This window comes from Lissotriton vulgaris, chromosome 3_1, assembly GCF_964263255.1.
Source record: "Lissotriton vulgaris chromosome 3_1, aLisVul1.2, whole genome shotgun sequence".
Classification (NCBI taxonomy): domain Eukaryota; kingdom Metazoa; phylum Chordata; class Amphibia; order Caudata; family Salamandridae; genus Lissotriton; species Lissotriton vulgaris.
Genome location: NC_141689.1, coordinates 321,714,934 through 321,735,115, shown reverse-complemented (window position 1 = coordinate 321,735,115; position 20,182 = coordinate 321,714,934). Strand labels below are relative to the sequence as shown.

At 42.0% G+C, this 20,182-nt stretch overlaps 1 protein-coding gene across 6 annotated transcripts in view; it reads left to right on the top strand.

Annotated features, from left to right (window-relative positions):
* The window catches only part of PRLR (prolactin receptor), a 570,112-nt gene that overhangs the window by 452,206 nt on the left and 97,724 nt on the right, over window positions 1–20,182 (top strand). For all 6 annotated transcript variants that reach the window (XM_086960518.1, XM_086960519.1, XM_086960521.1 and 3 more), the window contains one exon: window positions 11,942–12,060. In XM_086960518.1, coding sequence (XP_086816644.1) covers window positions 11,991–12,060 — 70 coding nt within the window. In that variant the 5' untranslated portion in view covers window positions 11,942–11,990. The remainder of the gene's footprint in view (window positions 1–11,941; window positions 12,061–20,182) is intronic.

Sequence of the window (20,182 nt, the reverse complement as noted above, 5' to 3'; positions counted from 1 at the left end):
ACTTGTACTGAGACATGGTGCCGCAGTTGGATGCCTGTGAAGAGACATGGGTTTGCCAGAAAAAGAGAGTAGTAAATGCCGTCAAATTCAAGTGCTGCGGAATTCTATAGCATAAGAAGCCACACATGTTGAATGCTTCTTTGAATCAGGATGGGTTGTTGCCCTCAGGCTGTTGCTGAATTGGCCGCATTGTGTATCCCAGGCTACCCTATACTGTCAATTTATTTATGTAATTTTGGATCGACGTATGATAGCTGAGGCTGGAGAACAAATTCTTGCTCCTTTGTTCTCGCGATTTAGATTTAAAGATTGATGACAGCGGCTTACAATCAGCGCTGTTTTATCAAATCTGCTTGGTAGAAGTGATTATGTGGAGTTTTCAGTATTTTAAAATATGGCCTTCTCACTATTTGAAAAGAGAATCTTAGTAATGGCATTGAATAATACTAATTGTGTTTCTCCGTGATTGTGATTTTATGACTGTGGTGTAATTATTTACAATATTTGTTTGTGATATTACTTTCTGCAATATTCCTTTCTTAAGTTCCAGGATGTCCTAGTTGGGCAGCTGAAGCACTTTATAAATCTTTCATTCTTTAATTCGTACATAATCATAGTTGCATTGGATACATAATGGCAATGCATTCTTCTTTTAATGGCGATTCTGTGTGATAAACTATTGAGTTATTTATATGGTTTAATACATTGAGAATTAAGACTAAATGAGTAAAAACAAGGAAATTACCCTCATAAGAAAACCATGGCAGTAGTGTGGTTTGTTTACTTTTTACCAAGATGAGGAAAATAATTACAGAAGATAATACTACATGGCAAAGCAACATGGTATATACCTAAAAAATGTTTTGCAATGCCACAAATATTTTAATACAGCAGTAAGTGTAATCCGCAGAATGAAGTGATGTTATTCATTTCAAGGTGTACATTTCAATTACTTGTCTACATACCTCAGTAAATAGTACCCTTGTCTCTAAACATAAATATATATGCCTAGGTGTATAAACGCAATAGTGTATGTGAGCAGAGTCAGAAGGTATTCTCCCTTTGATAGCTGTTGGTCATCGGGGGAAGGGGGGGTGGAAGGGGGGTGTTACATTACCCCCTAATAAATGTATTTTCGAATGAATAGTTGTGTACAGGTGCTTTCAGTCGGGTATGGTGAGGTGTCAGTCGGATTTCACCTGTGATTTTTGCATGCACACACTGACAAAAACACACACACTCTCTCATCTCTGTTTTATAAACCCTAAAACATGTTTTTTTTTACAAAATATTGTTTCTCTCATTTAGTACTCCTATTAATCTGTGTTCCTCTCCCTTTCCACTGTCTCCTAAGTCCCTCTCATGCGCCCTGCTTGTCTTACAATGTATTTTAACAATATATGTCATCGTGATGGTAGGGAAATCTGATGCTCACACCTCCCTCCCCCCACAATCTCACTGACTAAGCTACACCCTGTTGTTCATTCTTCTAAATGTATTCTCGTGTTTTCTTTGGAGATGACATTTTCTTGCATAAAGCATCAATCGCTCATTTGCACCTGAATGGTCCGACATGGAGGGAAAGAACATGAAGTGTTACCTGCAAGAGTGAGCTAAGTAGAATCTAAGGGAGGTCGCCGTGAAGAAGAAAGGGGAGTGATGTCAAGGACCGGTGACAAAAATATCAAATGAGTGATTGGTATTGAGAGAGCCATAGAGGCAAAAGAGCCAGAGCAGTTTTTAGAGCTCTTCTGGTCATCACTTGCAGCAATTACGAAGCCGCTCAGGCGACCAGACGCCCCAGTTTTGCCCGGACAGTGGCTGTTTTCAAGGACTGTCCCGGCATACTGGCTTTTTCTTCTAAAACAAATACATGTCCTAGTTTTTGAGAGCGTGTCGGATGAATGTGCACATTAATCATAATGTTGTGTAGGCTGGAGAGCCCTAATAAGGGCAAAAGCAGTTGTGCAGGCATATATTTCAACCGGTCTTCTCATCACTCCAGGGACACAACTTAACTTATTTAGAGTCGCTTGCTGTGCCTGCCTCAGCCCGTTCAAGTAGCACAGCAGGATATAATCAAGTGATTCAAGACTGCAGAGCCTAAAAGCCAAGGCTGGTTCACCAGCAGCCTGACCCTGGAGCTCTTCATAGCCGGGGGTGTAGGGTGGGTGGGGGGGGGGGCGGAGGGAGGGGGGGGGTGTGTGTGTGCATATATACAGAAATTTAAATAGAGATTTAAGCTAGGCTTAAATGCTTTTACTTTCTTTGTCATCGATGCACATAAATCTACAGTGCTAAATTCTATGAAAGGGATGGACGTTGCAAAGCATGATTAGCTTTGGAAGTTTATGAATGCCCACAAACAAGTACTTTGGGGACATTCCGACCTTTTTTCACCCTGGAAATGATCAGAGATTTACTCTAGCCACTTAACTTCCCTTTGAGAATAGAAGGGGGGAACAGTTTACCCACAGATTTACTAGAGGTGTAAAGAAGAGAAAAGAATAGTTCATTTGCGCAGGTTGCCCCACTTCCCCTGTGCTGAATTCTAAACTGTGGGCAGCTTTCCAGGTAAACTACTGGGAATGGTGGAAAATTGTAAAAAGTAGTAAACCTGCCCCCATGTGAAAGTGTATTTCTATGGGTGCATGAATAGAACCCTGTCCTTTATTTAACCTTTTCGATACTTCGGACGGCCCCCGGCCATCCGACGTCACGGTGGGTGTGTGCGTCGGATGGCCGGGGGCCGTCTGATCTGCTCACGCGTCGGAATGACCGCCGCAGCGAAAAGGATAATTGAAGCAAGGGGAATTTGTTGCGGTTCTAATAAAGCATACATGATTGTTCAAAACTGAAAAGCTTATTATAGGAGAAATTGTTTTCAATCCCATTTTATTATAAAAATAGATGTGGTACTATTTCTCGGATTGGAGACAAGCAGAATAAAAACTAAACCAATCAAGACCATCGGTGTGTATTCAGTGTAATGGTTTTGTGGATAGTCTTGTTAGTTTGAATGGAAGGTATGGAATGGTTTTACTAGGCTCAGCGGTGTTTCTTAGGTGAAACACCCACACAGAATGCTTCAGAGCATCAGTTTGAATCCCAGCAGGGGTAAGTCATTCCTTAGTTAACCCATTTCTGTGGCGCAAGGAAAACATCAAATACCTTAGAATACTGTAGGAGATTGCTAAAAAGCATAGGTTTATTTATTTATAATACAATACAGTTTAATGGAGCATTTTAAAAACAGTGCACAATATTTATAGATCTTAAAAAGAGGAATTAAAAAGGTTTGCATTTACCTGTACGCATCATGAAAATAGCCAAAAGAGCTATTCCTCTAGGCGCTTTCCTAGGCTGAGATGTAATGCCATTGCACCGGTTCCATGCTCACCGCATTTGCGCCCTTCTAAAGGCAGATGTATCTTCAACACTGTCTGCCTTATCCGCAAAGCAGCCCCACCCTCAAGCTACCCAAGTATTTTCTGTGTAAGTTAAATACCTCAGCCTTAAAGCTAGGATCTCCTCCATGTCAAGAGACCGAGTACTCTTTCCCAAACCTACTCTTTCCATGTCTGCAACCACCCTGAGTGTAGAGTCCACTCGTCTCCATCCACCACTGGCAAGAAGGAACTGAAAACTTTTCTGGGTACACCGTGACTACCCTGTCTCACCACAACTAACTTGGCAAAGAATACTGTTGATAATATTTACTTCTAAATATATTATTCTTCCGCTGTCACTTGTAACTGTAATCTCTCCCCTCGCTGTATTGTAGGCCAAGTAATGATTGTTTCTATGTTTTATTATAGACTCTTAACTTCCTCGTTTATTCATATTAATGTTACAATAACAAATCCCATCAACTTTTCTCTATACAGCGCAATGTTACACTAACCATACTGTTCCTCCATTGTGTTGTTCAAACTAATGGCCTCATTACGATGTCGGTCGTAAAAGCAATCCGACCGACTACATGTCGGAATCGGTTCCAACTGACTCAGCTTTAATTAACCTCAGCCACTGGCAATTGTTAGAGCCACAGCCCAATCCATACGTTTTTGCCTACCATGCCACCTCCGTTTGCACTCAGCCATATGCTAATCAGTCTTGGCCCTGCTTCGCATGAGAACAGTCCAGGCCGATTGCCAGTGGCTGAGATTAATTCAGGCATTGCATCCATCACCTTGTTGTTTTTGCATTTGACATCTTTAGTGCGCCGGGTATACACAGATGTGGATCCCATGCACACACTGTCGCTGGAAGCAAGCTATACCTGGCCTAGGTTTCTTGTATTCCCTTTCATGGAGGGCCTGTCAGTTTGAGCTGGGCTGTTCCCATTGGAGCAGGGTCATGATTGATTTGCATATGGCTTTGTCTCCGAAACATGTCGACGCACACACGAGGTACTGTCCATTAACACGACAGAATCCACCTCACACTGCACTTCTTTTAACAGTATCAGCCGGGGTTAGGAATAACATTTTTTCAGATATATACCCACAAGCAAGGTACTTTTTAATTTTTCACCATGTCCCACCTCTCACATAAAATATCTCACATGCACCACACATAGTCAAAACCAAAAAAGTGCTCCCGGGTAATCGTAGGTCATAGCACGCCGCATTCCGCTAGAGGGGTGCGAAGACACCTATGATGAAGCATGACACCAAGGGGCCTTTTGGTGTGTGAGGGGTATTTTACAAAACACTAAGTGCTCCCACACCACTGTGGTGAACACTTCCCTTATACCTTAAGTTGGATTCCTTTTGTTTATACAAGTACATCTGTGGAGTAAGAATCCTTCTTATTTACTCTACTTCCCCCCTCCTGCTTTTTGTACGCGTTGGTGCATCAGCACAAACCTTATTATTGAAGGGGGCCACAGAAGTTTCTGCAGACCCTTCTATAATACCATTTTCTACAATGGAGATATGGTACTTTACCCCTAAGAGCTTTTACAAGCAAAGGGTCAGCCTGCACAAATAAGTCCTGCCCAGGATACAGCTGTGACGTGGAGGATGAACTACATGTCCTCTTCTTTTGTCCAGCGTACAGTAAATTCAGGAAACAATGGTTAGTACCTCTATGTAAAAATGTGGGTTTTTTACACTGTATACATGCTTTTAGAATTCTAAAATGTGATACTTCTGGACACATTGTATTTGCACTTTCTAAGTATTTGCTAGCCTTGTGGTTTAAGCAACGGCATTTAGCCGCAAATGAATGTTAAGGCCTAAATATTTATTTATAAGATTATTCTACTGTAAATAAGTGTATTATAAGTTGTATGAATTTTATTATTATTTATTGTGTCCACCCAAATGAATTCTATCCATAATCTCCTTTCAAATCATGTTTTATTTTTTATTCTTTTATGGTGAAAATAGCCGAAATAAAGAATTTATGATGATGATAATCCCAAAATGCCTGACTGTGCAAACGCCTGCTGTGCCATCAGGGCACTTACTCTAATACAGACATGCTGTTGTTCACCCAGTGCTACCCAGCTGCAATCACCGCTTGTCACTTGCTGCACTTCACTAGTGGTCCCTAACCCATACAATTTGTGGCCACAGTAGGGCATCTGCATGTGTGTTGATATGCATGTGTGTTGAAATGCATGGATGTGCGGTCTATCTGTGGGTGGATTCCAGCAAGCTGGGTGTTTTCGTGTGTAAGCACGAAATTTAAATCAAAGCTATTGCTTAATCAATGCTTGTCAATAAGATGTAAACCACAGGAAAGTAAATGCAGAAGGTGAAGAAGAGGAAAGGTTGGAACCTTACTTTTGTTTGTGCAGTGTTTGAACGAGTAGAATTAAACAGCGAGAATGCGAGAATATGCTTGTTCTGGATAGGTTAAATAACATTTTATTATAGTACACTTCGTCCTTTCAATATACATTTAAAAATTAAGATTGAATAAAAAATGGTTTCTTTTGCTCCATAGGCCTGCTTGCTGCTTGTGTTTTTCAACCTATAGACACTTCTGGAAAAATATTTTACAAGTATTTTTTTACCCATCTATCTTCTTTTTGTAAGTCTTTTGAACTCAACCATTTACATTTGATTTCAAACAAAAGTGTGATTGCATTTTGCTTTGGGTACTGTATGAAAATAAGGAAGTGAAGTTCTTGCTTAGCACAGAAACAGATAATCAATATCACTCACAGAGTTCAAATTCTTCGAACGCCAAACTCACTGAATCAGTTCCATCCAGTCCCTTTTGATGCAAAACGTATGTTAAGATCAGAAGACAAATCGCACTGAGCTACTATCAGACGGCACTATTTCATCTATCTTTTAATGAGATATGAAGAAAAATAAATGTGTTTGATATAAAGTTGAAATCGTATTCCTCTCAATGTAGTCCTCTCTCACGTTAATCATTAGTGCTACCTTTGGTTTTACTGTCTGTGTCATGTATAAATGAATAAAGTTCAAGGGTCTCAAATGTTTCTTAGGAGCAAGCTGCTAGGATAGCCAAATACCAAAGTGGACTCTATAGTTATATCACTCTTGCAGCTTCTTTCTCATCCCTGCTTTTTCCCTTTCTTACTGTTTTCCTATTTTTCTCTTCATTCTTTTATTCCTTCTACGTTTTCTTTTTCGCTCTTGTTCTATGTCAAAATCTGGTGATGAAAAACAAGTCCACATCCCTTAAAATGGATGCAGCTGACAATTACCTGCAACATCTGCATAAATTAAGCACGGAGGTCGAGACAAAGGGACTACATGGGGGTATTGCTCTTCACCTGCATCCCCGGGGAGATTTGTGTATGGCCCACCCTTGAACTTCCATTTTAAGAACAAGTGGAGAAGTGCATTTCCACCTTCTTTCATTCTGAGCCATCAATCTTTCACATTTCCTATCATCAGAGTTAGGACCAGTTGTGTGGATTCGTGCCGCTCTGTGCTGTTATATTTTTCAAGTCAGGCTTGACCTTAGTGAAGTATACAAAAAGTGATAGATGGAATACTTGATTTTATTTCAGCCACTGGTGATTACTTGGGCCACATCCCAATCCATCGTTATTCTGCCCACTACCTGGCTTGTGGGTATATATCTGAAAAAATGTTATTGTGCGTCGACATGTTTCGGAGACAAAGCTCCTTCTTCAGGACGGGGGCACAACTTCCCCACCTTACTCACGTTTCACTAGTATTATTACAAAAATTGTATTGATGTTAATAACAAAAAGTGAAAAAAAACAAATGTCTATGTGTATAGTAATAAAGGCTACAATGTGCCTACAGCGGTATTCCTCAGGTGCAATGCTTGTCAAGTATTGCTTGCTTGCTTCATGAGCATTCGGAACGTCTGGGGGGTGATTGCTAATATGCAAAGAACTCAGGATGAGTTGTCCTCCGTCTTACCCCACACCCTGCTCTGCCGAAGTCTACCAACACGTTCACGAGGGTGTGCCCCCTCGCTTTCATAGTGGTGTGTCCCCTCGCTTTCACAGTGGTATGTCCCCTTGCGAATAAAGAAACCATTTGCCTCTTCACCCATGTCATATCGGACACAGTAGCTATCGTAAGGTGCACTGAGAGCGCACTCCTGAGGGTGACCCTCTTGGGGAGTCCCAGAGACCCTTCAGTTATTCACTGCACCGACTGCAGGGAGATTTCTGTATGCCTATCAAATACAAGCTGGGTTGCTGCTTGCCCAGTAGGAGGCATCTGGTGTTTGTACAGCCAGTTCATCATTCACTAATGTGCCCTCCCAGGGCAGGCACAAGTGTTCAGTTGTACTGGGGACAGCACATTTGCAGTAATTGGGCGCACTTTCTATGTCTGTGCCACACTTACCCAGTTTAAGCTGCACTGTAGCAAAAACAGCCAGTGGGCCCTGTATTTAATGCCAGCCCGGGGAGCACAAGGCACTATTGACAATGGAACACTGTGTAATGTGTACTGGTAGAGTATTACGTGCTGTTCCTCTTGGGAGCACTGAATGCTGCACAGCATGACATCACTTTTGGGTCGGTGGAGCACTCGTAGTGTGCAGCAGGGGGCACAGGGTTTGATGTGTGATAGGTAGACATAAGGTGATGTCAAGAAGGCCTCAAGTAATCCTGCATGTGTCATTCATAAGAAGCTCGTCCCATCCAAATTTTGAGGTCTCGGCTCCAGACAGTTTTAGATGTTTGTTGGCAGATCTTTTGTTTTACAATACAGAATACATTTGGAGTGGGCTTTGGGGCTGCCTCTTGCTTATGATAGCATGTCTGTTTCTACGTCATATGCCTGTTCTTGAATTGGTGGCTTTCCTTACTATTCGCATGTTCATTCCACCCAACCTCATTTTCTACTCAATGCGTTCTGATTGGATGAATTGAATCCTTCCACTGTAGATTTGAGAGGACTCTTTTTGTGTGTGTGTTTCTGCTACTGCAAGAGGACTCTCTTTTTTGCGTGTTTTTGCTACTCCATTGGAATGCACATGTATCCTTTCTCTCTCTCCCTGATTTTTAGGTTGAGCATTCAAGCCCTCTTGTATATACTTATATATTAGTATATATTTCCTCTTGTACATACTTTACTGTATACTTTTATATTGGTATATATATATATATGCGTATGTAGTTTGTGGGCTCTGGAGATCATCCCTAGAACTAGTCTATTTCCGCTTAGGGACTTTTTTTCTGTTCAACTGCCTCTATTTAACCCCTTCCACACTCATGACGAGCTGGGCTCGTCATGGTGTAGCCTCCTCGTACACTGATGACGAGCCCAGCTCGTCATAAAACAATGAAAAAGAACAATCTCCAGCACAGGAGGGGAATTGCCTTAGCAGCCATGGGGTTAACTGTCTTAATAAAAAGGACCATTAGAGATCAGTAAAATACCAGAATTGCTTTCTGATAAGGGACTTTCTTTTTTAAAATTTTTCTGGCAACTGCCTCTATTTAACTTTCTTGATAGAAAACGACCAGCAGAGGTCAGTAAAATACCAGAATATCGTTAGCATTCTCTAGATTCCAGTCCATAGAAATTCTCTTCCACGAGCACCCGTAGACAATAATATTTTTTTCAAATCTTGTATTTTCAGTGATATGATGACCGAAGGCCTTGATTTTATACTAAAAACAGAGCTTTGGACTATACAATTTCCAGCTGAAAGGCAATATTTGTCTCCATGTGTTCCTATACCTGGTGTGTCACGCAGTTTGGTGCTTACTTTCCCTCCATGTTAAAGAACAGTAGATGTTTCAGCACCCAGGCTAATGTGCTGCATAGCTTAATACATATAAGGTCCCAAAGGCGAGACCGATTGCATTACAGATGCTTGTTCCTTTGGCACTCTTTCCCCCATGGGCTCTCTTTTACTTCCCTCCTCAATGCTCCTACCCGATCCCATGTTAATTATTTTATTTACATTTTTAGTACTATTTATACAAAGCCCAGTATCTGCAAAGTGCTGCCAGGCTACTCGTTTCCATTTTTTGTGCTGTCGCACTCTGTGCTCCCCTCCTGCTCCATTTGGAAATTGTTTTCTTCACAAGGGCCCGGCAGTGGCAAAGCGTTGCTGAGCCCCTCCCTTTGTTTTTTTTTGGGCTGACATACTCTTTGTTTTAAATTTTGTTAATTTGTAGTTTACCTTTCCCGCATGTGTCTGCCATGTTTTATAATACATGCCACACAAATATGCAAGCAGAACAACATATTCACAAGCATCAGGAACTCCTAGTTTAACACACCTGCAGCCACTGATAGACTGAGCCCCCTATGTACACATTCTTACATGCACCCATGGACATAGATCACCTGACATGCATTCGCCCATAGATGCTGACCAAAAGACTTGTTGCTTTATTGTGTGTTTGTATGGCACGTAATGCTGCTCTAAGACCATCTCAAAGCACTAGATGTGACAGGAGAGTGAACAAAAGGGAGCAAGAGAGATTACATTTGAAAGGGGCATGTGAATGGAATTATTTTCAGAAAATGTGCTGCAGCCAACCATAGGCGGCTGGTCCAGAAAAAAGACACAGGAGGTGAAAATGTGCTACAACAGAGGAAAGACAGGGGTAAAATGGGGTAGGGTTTAGAGATTAATTGGTGAAGTGAGGAGTGGAGAGGAATCTGCCAGGAATGTCAGGGATGAGGAGCAGAGATGCAGGATGGTAAGAAGAGGCACAGGTGGAGAGGTCATACGGGTGAAGGACGTGGGTGAGGCAAACTGGTAAATGCTTGAGGGCTGAGAAAAAGAGAGGTGCAAAGTAGGGGTGATATGCATGAGAGAAATGCAAGGGGACAAAGGTGCATGAGTGCAGTGCAGAAAGGATTGGGGGAAACAGGGAGGCCGCGAGATAAGGGCAGGACTGCCGGGGTGAGGGAGAGGTGTGCAAAGTGTGAACGCTTGAGGGGTCCTATGAGAGTGAGAGGCTCCAGAAGGGGAGGGAAGACTGTAAAGTGGGGGAGGGTAGTGCAGTATAACTTGGGAGGGCAATTTGTGGTCGGTCAGGCGGTGGGTTAGTTAGAGACGTGCAAGGGAGAGCTGGAGGGAAAGGATTGTGGGGAGGATGCATGCGAGTGAGGGGTAAAAGGATCGGGGGCCATATTTATTACGCAATGTGATACAAGAGCGTTGCAAACCGTAAGTCATATTTTTGAAGCCACGCAACCTTGCGTGGCTTCGAGTCCCTTCACAAATATGAAGTAATGCAAATGCATTACTGTGGCATGGGTAGGCGTTCCATGGGCATTGTGCGGATGTTCCTACACAACTCCTATGGTTTTTGACACACTCCCAGATTTACAAGACCTTGTAAACTTGGGACTGCGCCTAAAATATATGTCCCCCGCAGGAAAGGCTTAGGGAGGAGAAATATTTATTTCATTTTCCACTTTCTATGTTTGCTGTATTATTACTGCATTAATACGGCACATTCCTGCCCTTTCCTTGTGACGCAGCGCAGCAAGTCACTTGCTGCGCTGCCCTGCACCACAAACCATTATACCTCTACTTGTATTTTGTACGTTTTTGTAACCTGCACCCTTATCACTTTTTTCTCCTATAATGCACCGATTGCTACCTCATGTATATTGGTTGCTCACCAGTGTCACTTTTGATCCATGTAACTTATTGTTTGCTTTTGCATTTTGTTCCTGTATATCATTATTGGTCCTTCTGTGAAGCGCTCTGACACCTTCGGGTAAAGTCCACGCTATATAAAATTGCATTAAAAAAAAAAAACCTGATAAATATGGCCCTGTGTGTAGGATGTGAGGTGGTAGAAGGGGAATGACGGGGAGAGTTTCACTTGAGGGGCGATATGAGGGAAAGGTACTCGGGAAAAGGGAGATGGAGGTAGAAAGACAGGAGAGGGGAGAGAAGTACAGGATGGCGGTGTCAGAGAGGCTGCACTGAGGGAAGGAGATGAGATGGGGGAGAAGAGGTGCAGAAAGGAACGTGAGAGAGGAAGAGTTTACGGTGCAAGAGGCCAGCGAGAGTCAGAGGGGAGTGAGTGAGAGAGGCCCAAGAGAGGGAGATAGAAGTATGAGGGCGAGGTAAGGACGAAGGAAAGACGAGCGGAGGTGGATAGAGATGCAAACGGAGAAGGGAGAAGGTGACTTTTTGTGTGATATAAGTTAACGGGAGGAGAGAGGAAGGAGGGGGTGAGTAACGCGCATGGATGGGATGGTAAAAGAGACAGAGCGGGAGTCGTTGCATAGTTGTATTTTTACGGCCAGAAGAGCTGCAGGGAAAAAAAACCTTTGCAGTGACGGAGCAGAATAGCAGGAAAGCAAGAGCTGAGCATACCAGGGCGTCATAGACGCTATTTCCTTTACTCTGGTGACCCCTAGTGGTTACGTATTTTCATTGTTTATCATCAGCTTGTCGCACCATCACAACATATAGTTTTGCGAACTGTCGAAATGTATTTTAAATGTTTAAATTGAGCGATGTTTTTCTTCCTTTCCAGTGAGCAAGTGATCCTGCATTTCCCATCGGAGCAGAAATAAGCCATCAACATGCGGAAAATAACTGCCTCAGCCGTCACGTTTATTTTATTGCTTTTAATAAATACAGATTTGATGGACGGTGAGTAATGCTCCAAGAGTCTTTAAAGCACATTGTAAAAAGCGAATACATTGAACCCCAAACTGAGGTCGAAAGCCAAAATCCGTTGGTCTGTTATAGGACGTAACGACAGTTTTATAAGTGGAGTCTTCTGCTTTATGTCCCAGACTACTTGAAATTGCTCATTGTTTTACTGAAGTTTGGCAGAGACATTTAGTTAGTCGTTATGACCTAAAATAATAATAAAAAAAAGAACGATTCCACCTAGGAGACATTCATTACAAGAACCGAAAATTATAATGTGAAACTTCTTTTGCTACCAAATATTTTCAGCAGAGCAAACCTCTCACTTGAGTAAACGTCAGCAGATTGCAACCTTTCATTCGTCAACGTGATATACATTCATGCTGCGCTATTCGTGGGAAAGGAGAGCAGACTATTGTGTGACCATGTGTTGTGTAAACTGTGTCTTAATCTGTGCCCAGTCTCCGCCCAGCTGGGCGTGACCAGGCGTTACCACCGCTTCCGGCTGAACAAGGCAGCCCCGGGGAGAGATAGTATAGGAAAGAGGCGGGATGAGGGCGTAAACTGACGCACTCACAAGGCACCGGGGCACATCATGCTCAGTCCATGTCCAAGTTGGTGTTTCACTGACACCCTCTTTTCACAACCATACTTTTGGGTACCGATGTTGTTCAATGTGTAGTGCAATTAAATATATCAATATCTAGTTCGACAGATTACCATCTGAAGTATGATATTTTTTATAAACCTATTTTAACGGTTCCAACTAAGGGTAGGGAGTTGCTGTTCTGTCAATAATTTAGAAGTGCTTGCCAAGCAACCATCAGAAATAGTCGCAGATGTGTCAAAAGTTGAGTGGAATAGGATTTTCTGCATCCACGGCCGGTGGTGGGAGTAACTGCAGGGCGGTGACGTGGAGAGGGGGAGGGGCAGGGTGGGGGTAGTAATGCATGGATTATGGAGTTTAACAGGTAAGTAAACATATAAATAAATGAAACGAATTTTGTTGCGCGCTCTGCATCACTAAATGCGATGCAGTGCGTGCAACGAAATTAGTTTGAGGGGGAAGGCTTCATGACTGACTCGAGGCTTTGCCTGTCCTGAGTCATGCCCTCTCCCCCACACTCAACTATGGTAAGACACTTTACATTTGTGCATCTACATATATATTCAATGAAACAGCCAAAGGTTAAATCTTTGTTAGAGTTAGGAAAACGTTATTTATTCTTTCTATGCAAGCTGAACTTAAAATATACAAACATTAGAATTTCCTAATTTATAGTTATGCTTCACATGTATAATTTACTAGCCATCTTTAAATATAACTTTATTTGTTCTTTAGCTACAAACAAAAGTTAAATTGCAGAAAAATATACATTTCTGAACCTATACCTTTAACTTATAATTTACGCAATATCTTCACATTATTATAACTTATGCACCTTGAGACACTGCATTTAACTCAGTAGCCAAATTCCATTAACTATAATTTGCACCACCCCATACACTGCTTATACCGTTTTATGTTATCTCACTTATACCAGGTAAAATAATAGCATTTACAAGAACAGGTATGACATCACAAATCAAATCTTCTGTGAGAAGACAGTGCATGGTAGAGTGATGAGTTATAGGTAATGTAGTGTGGCTACTGAGTTTAATACATGGTATGGAGATGCGCATTTTATAATAATTTGAAAGTGTGGCGTAAATTATAAATGAGATGTATAAGTATAAATGTAAATTGTACTGGACCTTTTTTGTAGCTAAAGAATAGATACAATTATATTAATTTAAATGTGATCTGTAGATTAGACTTATAAGGTATAACTAAAGAATTTCTAATGTTTGTGTATTTTTTTTTATTGAATTTCAATAGCTATTTATTTTTAATTAAAAAAAAAATTTGAAATCTTAAAGTGTACTATTGTCGAGTGGAGTGTTATTAAGTGGAGTGTGGTACAGTAGAGTGGAGAAGAGTGTTTAAAAACGTACTGTCGTAGAGTGAAGTGTAGTACAGTGGATTGTGGTACAGTGGACTGGTGTAAAGGTGAATAGGGTACTTCTGCTGTGAAATGTATTTCGTATTGAGATCATAGAATGATGTGACTGCCAGTCAAGGGAAGAAGAATTCTCTCCTTACACTGTTGGGTGTTTCTTATGCAACATTATTATGTCATGACAAGGCAGGACTGAGATAAATTGCCCTCCTGCTGAGCTGTCAAGTAAAGCACCTGTCCGCATCATGTGTGACAGGAATTCAGTTTTTTCAAAATAACATCATCCTGAAATCTTGTATTTATAGTATTGGTTTTCATATAAATGTTGGCTAAAAAAACTGAACTTGCAGTAAGTGTGTCACATTTATGTGAACATACGTAAATACACTTTATAGTGGAAGAACAATGGTGGAGGTTGAACAGGGGGTCCAGCAGCAGCTAACACCTTTCAAAAGAAAGTGCATTTGTCTGTTCTAGAACTGTATCATTGCCTGTGCATCTTCTTTTTTTTATTTTTATAATAAAGCGTACTTAGCACAATTAGAATCCACATTTGTGGGACCATATGCATGCAGTGAACATTTTTAGTGTTCACTTGATGGGGTGTCCCACAGGCCATACATGATGTTGGCAAAATGCTTTGCTCGACCAGTTCTTTGCTCAAAATGGTCTGAAAGAGCATTAAAGCTGAGCAGGAGTACAACCACCTCTGGGGGCTGCTAGGAACCTAACCTGACTGCTAACGCTGCGACCCCACGCCTCTTCTTTTAGAGGGCCTGTGAGAGGCCTGCTACGGGGTGTACCCAATAAGGCTGCATCACACCACCCTGACACAGCAGAAATCCTAGCGCTGTGAAGCAGACTAGAAACTTTGCTAAAAAAGGTTTTGCTTACATTACGACTTGAGTATTACAGGGTCAGGTGGTGGCAATGCCATATTTATCAAAGCATTGTTTCACCCATGGCCTCATCCATAGCTTATCTCTTAACGCTTGGTCTGGGAGCAAAGCGCAGTTCAGTATCCTCCTCTGCTGCGCTGTATCCTGCTTGTAACAGCGGCCTGCAGCAGGGACCCATTGCTTCATAACAGCCACATTGCCTGGATTGCTGTCACGAGGTATAGGACTTAAAATTACTATAACATGCAGCCTGGCAGGTGACGAGATAGCTAAAGATTAGAGAACAGGAAGGCAGTTTGTGTGCAGGTCACGCTTCGGATTGTCTTGGAACCAAGGGGAAAAATTATGTTTGTGGCGGAGGCGAAAAATGTTGTCTGTGTGTGGGCCCAATAGAAGTCGCACCATTGGGTAGCCACAGGAAGCAACCCACTGTTGTGTCACTTCAGTGCATGCTCGGTTATAAAAGTATCTACATTTCAAGGTATGGATTTCCTGATGGTAAATGCACAATCACTCAGATTTTGGCACCATATTTCCCGAGAGACGAAGAGACTGAGTGGCACACAAAAAAACAAGAACAGTCAGAATCATCAAGGCTACAGCAAATGGTCACAGTACTTGCGTCTCAGAGCTTAATATAGTTGGGCCTGAGAGTCCTTTCACTAGACAATTTGCTAAGTCATTTGCAGTCTGTGTGACAAATGTTACACCTTGCGGGGATGCAGTAACACAAGATGACCAGTACTTGGCAGGGCTGACAGTACTATATCATACAGTAGAGTGGTAGAGTTGAATAGCGTATAGTGGAGTGCCGTACAGTGTAGTGTCATAGACTGCACTGCCATAGAGTGGAATAGCATATGATGCAGTAGCATACAGTGGAGTGGCGTACAGTGGAGTAGCATAGAGTGGATTTGCGTACAGTAGAATAGCCTAAAGTGGAGTAGCGTAGAGGGTACTTGCTTGGAGTGGCATAGAGTAGAGTGGGATAGAGTAGAGTGGAGTGCCATAGAGTGCAGTGGCTTACAGTGGAGTACCTACCGTATATTACAGTGGCTTCCAGTGGAGTATTATAGAGTGGTATAGCATAGAGTGGAAGTCCGCACAGTGGAGTTGCATACAGTTGAATAGTGTAGAGTGGATTGACATACAGTGTAGTGGTTTACAGTGCAGTGGAGAACAGTTGAGTGTGTTAGACTGGATTGGAATACAGTGAAATAGCTGACAATGGAAAAGCGTAGAGTGGAGTCATTTACTCTGGAGTGGCATACAGTGGAATAGTATATACTGTAGTGGGGTGGAGTGGAATAGCATACAGTGGAGTAGAGTGGAGTGGCATGGAGTGGAGTAGCGTGGAGCGGCATACAGTGGAGTAGAGTAAATTGGAGTGGTGTAGAGTGCAATAACATTAAGTGTTACTGATATGTAGTGACATAGAGTGGAGTGGTTTATAGTGTAGTCCTGTATAGTAGAATGGAGTATCGTACAGTGGAAATGGCGTAGAGTGGAGTGGCGTAGAGTGGAGTGGCGTAGAGTGGAGTGGCGTATAGTGGAGTGGTGTAGAGTGTAACAGTGTAGAGTGGAGTCACATATAGTGTAGTGGTGTACAGTGGAGTGTTAACGGATGTGAAGGTAAAGTGGCAGGGAAATTGAATATTTAGTGTAAATGGTAGTTTCTTGTAGTGTGGCTGAATAGTTTAAGTAATGTTAAAGTTCTAATTTTTAAAATACTTAGTTATGTATTGTGCTGCAGTAAACCACGGTACATGCACATGCTAAGGCAGTATGTGATTGGGTAATGGCCTGGTTAACCAAATACAAAAGGCAGCCATGTCATTTTCAGCACATTTTTTCTGCGATCTGCTGCGTTTTGGGTTTAGAGTCTTAGATCTAGACAAGTAGTAGATTTTATTGTTGTTCCCTACCTATTACCACTTTATTAAAAAGTTATTAGAAAAATAAATGTATTCATAATATTCTATATATTTTTGCAGGAGTTTAGAGAGAACTGCACATATTTTAAAACAAAAATTTAATGTAGCGTGGTAATTTGTAGGTATTACTGCTGTGTCAGTGTGCTGTTTCTGCCCCAAAAAAGTGGTGTGAGCGAGTGCTTGTTGTCCAGCGGGGAGCCGTGTGTGGTTGCACTAACCCAAGGTTTTGATACGGGGAGCACGTTTCTTTCTGCGGAACTCTGCTAACTAATTGCTGCCATACCTGCTGCCACGATGGATCGTCTGAAGTGCCGAGGGGACGCCGCACTCTGGAGGCTATGGCGAGTGCCGCTGTGAGCCGCCATTGACTCCTGATGTGAGGGGACTGCATCCCCCAGCATCCTGCGCGGCATTACTGCCGCTGCCCAACACGGTCAAGCGCATCAGGAGGTGCGGGAGCCGATTTCTTTCTGCCGAACTCAGCTCACTAATTGCTGCCTTACCTGCTGCCATGGAGGATCGTCTGGGGTGCCGAGAGCCCTCCGCACTCTGGAGGCTACGCCGAGTGCCGCTGTGAGCCGCCATTGACTCCTGACGTGAGGGGACTGCATCCCCCAGCATTCCGCGCGGCATTACCGCCACCGCCCGACACAATCACGGTCACCAGGAGGTGCTTTAAAAGCGGCCAAGGCTCCCGCAGCTCGGAACACGCGCAGGCGAGACTGTCCTCGCCCGTCTGTGACCGACTGAGGCCGGGCAGGGCCTATCCATTTGGTTTTCGTGTATCCTGTGACATTAACAGAACTTAAACTGTAAGTGTTTTAGATTTAACATCTTCCATCGCCTGGTGACCTTCCCTTAAACAAATGATTGGTCAAAGAATTTATCGACTTGTCCCTTTGACGAATTATCCACCCAATCCCCAATCCATGTGGTCTTATTTTGTAAATTCTATAAAGAACCCATAGAAGTGCTGGCTATTGCCAATTTTAAAAATATTGGGTCTTCGTAGATGTCGCCCAGCTTTTCTTGTCTTACAATTTTTGGAATATGAATGTTATGCAAAAAGTATTGCTCGTTTTCTTAAGTTTTGTGTTAAGCACTGGTCCTTGATTAAGCTTAGTTTTTACTAAGATTACTTAAACAAACTTTGCACTTTCCTCCCATTTTTAACATGTTTGCCACCAGCTTTTTAACGTAGGATCGAATTTTTGCACTTTATCCGCTGTTTTGCTTGTCATGGTTTTTTAATTCCTGGAATCCTAAATATGATGCAGTTTTATCCAATGTTTTTATGTACCTTTGAAATGTACTTTAATGGTTTTTATAATTTCTGAAAACCGAATAAAGGAATTTTGATTTGATTTGTTACTCGGTAGACTTGTTAGTGAAGATTTAAGTATGCTAAAATGGAAAATATACTGTAGCAAACTGCGTTTAAAAAATATAAGGAACTAGAGTGTATTTTTAATTTTTTAACATTCATTTTTTTTTTGGTGTGGTCACAGTGTACTTTTATCTTAAAATGTATAGAACCTTATAAATATTTTTTCTCTACCTACTACCATTATAATAAAGTTGTAATAAGTAGGGGAAAATGAAAAACCTAAAACTTCTACATCTAAGGGTGAAACGCAGAACACAGGCAAAATTTCTCTAAAAACAACATGGCTGCCTTTAAAGTTTGTAAAGGCATTCATTAGCCAATCGCATAATGATTTGTCTTCGCTTTGTACCGCAGAACTTCAGCGAAAAAGTTAATAAGTTAATAATGGTAAAAACTCTGAGGAACTACTATCATATATGTATGTATGTATGTATATATATATATATATATATATATCTCACCAAAACTCCTCCAGCAAGTAAAGAAGCAAGGGCCACAGCGGGGAATCAGGTGGAAGCCTTTATTTGGATGTGCTGGCATAATGCATTTCGGCCGAGATTCGGCCTTCCTCAGACGCCATTCACATTTCTGGAGACTCATTCACTCATCGAAATATCAGTGAATCGCCACACCCCTTCCTGTAATCACTGCTCACTACTTGTAGTTCATAGGAACTACAAGTCCCAAAAGTCATTGTTCAGGTAAGTGCTGCGCAGGGATTGTCCAAAATAGATTTGACGATGTGCAGGGAAATGTTAGTGAAATAAAATCAATACCCAGTTGCTGTCTTCACAAAAGAAGCTTCCTCCAGTCCCCAATATATACCCACCCTCATTTCCGCCAGAGATGGGGTATTGGAACACACCACCAAATATGTCCACTATTTCCTACAGGACAGCTTGTTCTATCAACAAACCAGAGGATTAGCCTAAATGGGCAGCTTTCACTTAGTTATGCCTGCCTACGGATGGGAGGAGCTGGTCCTTAGGGGTGGCCATAGCTATATGACTAATAATGTGAGAATGTGGCTACGCTATATAGATAATTTCTTTGTGGTGTGGCAGGGGACAAAAGAAGAAGCTACTGAATTTGTGAATGCTATCAATGTCAACACCATTAATCTTCATTTTACTGCAACTATTAGCCTACCTTTTTTGAATTTCTGGATACCCAAGTCTATATCAACAACCATAAGATGGAAACTCGGTTGTTTAGAAAAAAGAGAACAGGGAACTTGACTCTCCATGTGAGCAGCTCGTACCCCAAGCATCTCGTAAACAGTATACTCTATGGAGAGATGCTGCGTCTGCGACACATCTGTAGCACTGATGGGGACTTTCAGTATCACAGAGTAATAGCAGAGCGAGATTCCTAGAAAGGGGATATCCGGAAAACATCATAACCAAAGCCATAACTAAATCAATGCTTTTACCTTAAGGACAAACTGAGTGATAGCCAGCTAAATGCGGATTCAGATCAGGGCAACAAAGCATTTTGCATGATCATGAAATATAGCAAACAGCATAAACCCCTGCAGAAAATCATTCAGAAGAACTGGGCTATGGTACCTAATGACCCTGTGTTAGGACCCCTGCTACCGCAGAGGGTGACCATCACATATAGGAAAGCACCATCTACTCGTGACAAGATAGTCAAAACCAGCCCTGAGATAATTGAAAGTGGGAGTTGGCTTCATATGAAAAAAGGATTTTACAAATGTAAGACATGCAAGGCATGTTTGCACGGCATCAACAAAAGCACAAATAAAACACCTTTTAGTAAAATGTAAATTAAGATTTCCAAATTGTTGACCTGCAGAACAGAATATGCTGTCTATGCATTGTTGTGCCCTTGTGGCATACAGTACATAGGCAGCACTGTTTTGCAGGTGCATAAGCG